The following is a 7,045-nucleotide window of genomic DNA, read 5'->3' on the forward strand; positions in this document are numbered from 1 at the left end:
CCATTCCTGAACCCTGGACTTCTCAAAGCCCCCACCCAGCCTCCCTCTCCCACCACCTCTTCATCAATCCTCACCACCGCCTCCACTGTCCCCTGTCAGCCCCTCAGCTCTTCCTCAGCCCACCATCTCTGATGTGGGTTCGCCGTGGGTCTGCCAATCTCCATCAGCATTGTGGCTGGAGGATCCCTTGTCTTCGCATCCAGCCTCTGAGTCCCAGACTCCGCCTCGGCTCGTCGACCCAGTGGCTCCACCATGGCTATTAGCTCCCTCCTCTCCACCGTGGCCCTTCAGTCCACCAGCTCCGCCGGGCTCCCTCGTACCCCCAGCTCCGCTTTGGTCAGTCGTCGACCTGCCATCGCCTCAGGACTCCACTCCTCCGGCTGCGCCTCATCGATCCATCACACCGGCTCCATTGGGCTCCACCTTGGTCCTCTATTGCTGCGGCTCCACCGCAGCCTTCCGGATCCCCGCCTACGCCTTGGTTGCCTGAGCCATCTTCTCCGCCTTGGCCCTCCGGATCCTACCCGTCGCCCTGGCTCAACGGCTCTCTGCCCTGCTCCGCCGCTGTTGGTCAGCCCCCTGGAGTCGTCAGCCTTTCCTCCACCATGGTTCCTCCCTCCATCGGCCCCACTGACCTTCCTCTGTCAGATCCACCCTGGTCATCTGCCTGCCACCCTTCTCCTGACCCTCACCCTCCTCCTGAACCCCCGCCCTCCCTCCACTGGTCCATCTACGGCATGAGGTTGCGCCTTCCGGGAGGGGGGGGAGTTATGTCACATTATGGACTTGTGTTTCTTTCATTTTCTGTTCTCTTGTTTAGTTTTGTTTCCATTGACCTAGTTTCTCTCTCTCCTTTGATTAGTTAATTCAGTTCACCTGTGTTTGGTAATCATCTCATTAGTTCCCTCGTTTAGTTAGTATAAGTACTCCCCGTTCTGTTCCTTTTGTTGTCTGGTATTGTTTGATGTTACCCTGTGTGTGAGAAGTTTAGCATTTATTTATTTATTTTTGTACTGAAGTAACAGTAACAATTATGTCATATTAAAGTCAAATCTACTGTAAACCTTGTGTTGTGTGTATGTTTTCATTTGTTCTCCATCATGGATGTGTTATGGTGTCACTCCTTTACTTCTGTGTGCGTTCTACATTTTAGCTGATTTGTGTTTGACAAATGGGGGTTGGGTGAGGTGTGTGTGTGTGCATGTGAGCGTTTTTTTAAGCATCATTTTTATCCCCTCCCCCATTTCCTGTGTGGGGTCAAAAACCCCAGAGCATCCTTAGTGTGATTTTTTTTGTAGATATAGTAAGTGTGAGAAAAGTAATCAAGTCTAATATTATTTAGATGAACATTGTTTTAATTTAAGCAAATGTTTGATTGTGAACCCGAAATACCCTGTACACGGCATAAGGGCTAGACCACTCTGTATTCACTAATGACTATAAATGATTATAAAATTAATTTGAAAAGCTTGGACTATCTAGGAAACCATGTAAAAGCAGCTACTTTCACAAGCAGATTTTAGCATTTTCTATACGGTTATTTCCTAGTTATAGCAATAACAAATTCTATAATAAATAAAGTGTAATTTCTCTTTGTTACTGTAGGGTTCAAGGATGTTTGGAGCGGTTGGGGCATACTCCTGGTCAGGAGGAATAGTGCAGGATCTCACTCATCAAATGCTCAATTCATCATTCATTAATGCCACAAATATGGAGGAGGACATTAGAGATTCCTATTTGGGTACGGTGCCATTCATTAATTGATTAAAAAAAAATAAATCTTTTTTTTTTTTTTTTCAAATCATTACTTATGGTGTACTCTTGCACATGCTTTCAATACCCACATTAAAAAAAAAAAAAACTTTTAAAAAATTAATGTTCAATGTTAATCTTTTGTGGGTATCGTGCTGTACAGTAATCCTAAGAGACACACATTATACTTCAAATTGTACAAACCACATAGCAACTGCTGAAAAAGTTGCAGTAGGAGGAAAGAGAATGGAATTAGAGTGTAAATATGAGTCAGATGACATTGTATCCTCTGTGTATCATAGTGTGCTAACCAAAAGTCAAAGCTCCACAATACATTTGTGTATTACTGGAATTTACATTAGCAATAGTGCTCTTTAATATGAAACTCCATAACAAAGGTTTTTCACTTAGCCACACATTTTGGTTTTAATTTTACCAAATTACTTTAAAAATTACAGCATGTGTGTTTTTGATGATGTGTTCATTCTAGTCATAATAAGACTTATTTCTGTTTAGTGGTCTCATTGTGGAGACTGTTTGTGGTAAGACATTTGTTTTTCAGGTAACGGCAGATGTTTCCATATCCTGAAATGCATTTGTGAGCAGTTATATATACTGCAGATATCACCACGGATGTCACACGTGCTGTAACCAGTGCTATTCTGTTTCATAGCCTGACAAAACCAGAGATCAGTATGTCAGAATAATAATATAAAAATTTACAGAAAACAAATGACAGAAAACAATTCTGATCTGCTAGTTGTGACTATAAGGCATGAAGATAATAAGATATTATAAACATTGACAATCTAAATCTGCTAAATGCAACTACAGTATAATGCATGAAGCTATTAAGATATTATAAACAGCATCTAATCTGCTAAATGGAACAATAAGACAAGAAGATATTAAGATATTATAAACATCAACATCAGGATTTTCTGAAAATCTGCTTTGAAACGATGTGTATTGTGAAAAGCAATATCATTTTTTTTTATTGGCTGAAACCAAATCACACAGACCCTGGGTCACCAGAACATCCTTACTATTGAACCCTAAATATACTGCAACATGCTATAAACACTAAAAAAAAAAGTTTTTATGGTGAAAAATCTGCTAAATGGAACAATAAGACAAGAATATATTAAGATATTATAAACATTAACATCAGGATTTTCTAAAAATCTGCTTTGAAACGATGTGTATTATGAAAAGCACTATCATTTTTTTTTTATTGGCTGAAACCAAATCACACAGACCCTGGGTCACCAGAACATCCTTACTATTGAACCCTGAATATACTGCAACATGCTACAAACACTAAAAAAAAAAGTTGTTATGGTGAAGTAATTACATTGTGTGCTTCAGGTTACTCAGTTGCTGTGGCGTCAGTAAATGGTCATGTTGTGTACTTTGCGGGAGCGCCAAGGCATAGACACAAAGGGCTGGTGCTGGGATTTACACAGAACGATCAGAACCACAGTTGGACTATCAGTCATAGGATATACGGATCACAGGTGTAAAGTTAATTATACATTATACACAATATACAGTATACACATTATATATAATATATATTAATTAGGGCTGACACAGTTAGTGTGTGTTTGTGTGACTCCTTCAATACTTTTATTTATATATACCAACACATTTCATCTTTTCTTTTTTTTGTCTCTCTGCAGCTGGGCTCATACTTTGGGGCAGAATTGTGTGTGGTTGGTGTTTCTGAGTTGTTAGCAGTCGGAGCTCCATTATATCACGCTCATGGAGTGGGAGGAGAGGTCCGGATATGCCCACTTAACACTACAGTAAGATCAATACACACACAATACAGATATATAAATACAGAAGTTGATCAATAACCACTATTTACTGTGTGGCGCACATTACTATAAACATAGCTAATGCAATTTTTTACATACATAGCTAATGCTATTTTTTACATGTGCTTTAGCACATTTAACCTCATAATCACAACTTTTAACTATTTAATATGATTACATAAAACTCCCAAGATCCAAGAACTCAGCTGTTCAGCGATTCTCCGTGGGGTGGTGGGGAATGAGTTTGGCCGGTTTGGTACTTCACTGGCAGCCATACAGGACCTAAATGGAGATGGCTTTAAAGAGTTGGCAGTGGGGGCACCTCAAGAAGAGAAGGGCAAGGGTGCCATTTACATATTTTTGGGACAACCAGGTGGTATCAGAACAGAATACAGTCAGGTAAGAGAGAGTTTTAAATCATTTGTAGTTATGCAACCTCTGCTGAAATAGCAGCTTAAGGTGGGCAAGCTGGTTTGTTGCTATTCCAAAGTGGTCTGCACACTTAAACCATGTTGAATAAGATGGTCTACAAGTCCATGCATGTCCCCACTAACAATTGGTCAACTATCTAGACCAGACTGGACCAGATAATGACATAGTGGAACAGCCAAAGTCTGCACTGTAAAAATAAAATAGCCAAAAATGTACAGGATTAAACATTATTATTTTACAATAAATTAATGTAGTCAGAAATTTACTGTGAAATCAATGCATGCTGGGTCATTTTCTTACAAATAACTGTGAATGCAGAAGCAGAATGATGCTAACATCACAATAATTTACTGCTCTTGTTTTACTGTGAATTCACATTATAAAGTTGTCTTTAACTGTGGCACTGTGAGAAATTTAGTTGTTTACTACTGTAATTGTTTTGAGGCCACCATAGTGGTGATTAGTGATCAGTATTTGTTTGGGATCTTGGACCTTGTATATTCATATTCAAATTTCTGATCTTTTCATGTCAGAACTGTGACATATGAAAACATTCGTCAAAATGATGACAAGCTAGAATACGAAATAATCTCATCGGCTGACTTTAAGTTAGTCAAACTATTGTTAGCATTAACATGCATACTTTATTTTAGCATTACTAGAGCATGAAGATTAATCAATAACTTATTTCATATTCATAACTGTTTGTGGATGGATCTTTCACCATAGTGAAGCAACTGCTGAGATACGTCTCTGAATGATGTGACGTATACTTGACATACAAAACACAACAATGGTAACTCTCAACAAATAAAAACAACACTTACAACATAAACTAACATTAGAAAATAAACCAACAACACAAACTGCTAAAAGTGAACCAAAAACAAGTTCAATAGCACAAATAAAACCAGCAAGAATGAAAAAACTCTATTTATGATCTATTCATGCTGCAATGCATGCTCATAGTACACATGCATTGTAGAAACACAGTATGATGCTGCTTGTTTACAAGAACTTTCTGAGAGTGCAGTTACAAGAGAAGTCCCACTGTGAAATTACTGTGAAAGTAATGCAATTATTAATCTGGAATATACTGTAATTTCAAACTAAAATTTTTAAAAGTATGTCTACTACTTGTATATTGACATTTAAAACAAAATAGTGCAGACAGAACATTTAAATACATTTTAAGGGAACGTCCCCTTTGTGGACCACAGAGGACAAATAGATCATATAAACCATGAAAAAACTTACCCCCGGTTTCCCAGACAAGGCTTAAGCCTAGTCCTAGACTAAAATGTAGATCTGAACTATTTCAACTGTAAGAAACTTGCACTCACTGACTGATCTTAAAACATGTCAGTGCCTTTGTTTTGTCTTAAGATGCACACCAGTAATGCTTTTTTCTAAAGCATGTTTATAAAAATTACTTAAATGTTCTAATTAAACTATGGCCTAATCCTGGCTTAGACTAAGCCCTGTCTATGAAACCGGGCCCTAACCTTGCTTTATATAGATTTCCTGGTTGGAATATATATATATTTTTTTATCTTTTCTTCTTAATTTTTTTTTTTAAATATACAGTACATGCACTTATATGCAGTGCAAAGCACTGGGTAATATAAGGTAACTACATGGGTCAAGGCTAGATTTAAGGTTAGTACCTAGTTATTACCCAGTTGTTGTAATTAATATAATAATTACATACAGTAGTATGTACTTGCAGAACAGGACTGTAAAATAAAGTGCTATCGATTTTCCAGCAGAGAAATCTAGATTTTATCTAGACTGTCCAGCAATAATCTATGATTATGACTATATACCAGAGCACACTTCTGCTTTATAAGGTTTTTACACTGGGGTGGTATACAAGCCTCAAATAATGATATGCATTTTCTCCCTCTTTTTCTCTCTCTTTCACATGTAGAGAGTGAGTGGAGCAGCTGTGGGAGGTGGGCTGCAGTATTTTGGAGTCGCTCTTCACTCTGTGGGAGATCTGACCTCAGACGCTCTTACTGATGTAGTAGTGGGTTCTAGAGGTGCAGTTACAGTACTAAGGCAAGTGTGTGTGCTTACATGTGTCTGTGTATTTTCAGCTTATTCTTGCCAACTTAGAGAAGAAAAGGCCATACTAACATGAAGGCAGCCTTCATTTTGTGTACTTCTTTTGGCATAGTTTGAAGGATGCATCCAGTGTAACAATCACATCCTACAATCACCCACAATCCTTTGTACACATTCCAATTCAAGAAAAATAATTTGCAGAAAATGAGTCATTTGCTGTGCCTGAAATCACTCATTCACTAATTCAAGTCAAGTCACCTTTATTTATATATAGCGCTTTATACAATACAGATTGTGTCAAAGCAGCTTTATAGTATTAAACAGGAAAATAGTGTGTCGATAATGCAAGAAGGCAATAACAAAGAGTCATTTTCCCAGCTGAAGTTAGTTCATTGGTGATTCAGTGATGTCATCATCCAGTTAAGCTCTCTTCCAATAGTGTCTGTGCAATCAGTCAAGCGTCTCCTACTAAGCAAGCCAAAGGTGACAATGACAAGGAACCAAAACTCCATCGTGACAGAAATGGAGAAAAAACCTTGGGAGAAACCAGGCTCAGTTGGGGGTGGGGGGTTAATTCCAGGCTGCAACAGAGGTGCAGAGGACTTGTCTGGTTCTGTGGTCTTGTACCGATGGTCGTCGAGGTGATGAGGTCTTCACATGGGATCTGTCTCTGGGGCACATCTAGTTGACATGGTCTCCGCTGACATTCAGGGCTGTAGAGGTCATCTCTAGGTGCTGATCCACCATCTGGTCTGGATATGGACTGGATCTGGGTGGCTACAGTGACCATCTGATCTGGATCTTATCTCCAATCATTTAACAGATTTGAATTATAGAATTGTGATAGTGTGTTATGTGTAAGCTAGGGTAAAGAGATTAGTCTTTAATCTAGATTTAAACTGACAGAGTTTGTCTGCCTCCCGAACAATGTTAGGTAGGTTATTCCAGAGTTTGGGCGCTAAATAGGAAAA

General features: G+C 38.8%; 1 protein-coding gene across 3 annotated transcripts in view; it reads left to right on the top strand.

Moving 5' to 3' along the window:
* Positions 1-7,045, top strand: part of LOC107660332 (integrin alpha-X-like) — a 54,030-nt gene that overhangs the window by 12,127 nt on the left and 34,858 nt on the right. For 2 of the 3 annotated variants that reach the window (XM_016449622.1, XM_016449624.1), the window contains exons 6-10: positions 1,606-1,741; positions 3,121-3,269; positions 3,435-3,560; positions 3,768-3,974; positions 5,938-6,068. In XM_016449622.1, the coding sequence (XP_016305108.1) occupies positions 1,606-1,741; positions 3,121-3,269; positions 3,435-3,560; positions 3,768-3,974; positions 5,938-6,068 (749 nt within the window). The remainder of the gene's footprint in view (positions 1-1,605; positions 1,742-3,120; positions 3,270-3,434; positions 3,561-3,767; positions 3,975-5,937; positions 6,069-7,045) is intronic. The other variant, XM_016449623.1, reaches the window with a different exon arrangement.

Source organism: Sinocyclocheilus anshuiensis, unplaced genomic scaffold, assembly GCF_001515605.1.
Source record: "Sinocyclocheilus anshuiensis isolate Anshui unplaced genomic scaffold, SAMN03320099.WGS_v1.1 scaffold1983, whole genome shotgun sequence".
Lineage (NCBI taxonomy): Eukaryota > Metazoa > Chordata > Actinopteri > Cypriniformes > Cyprinidae > Sinocyclocheilus > Sinocyclocheilus anshuiensis.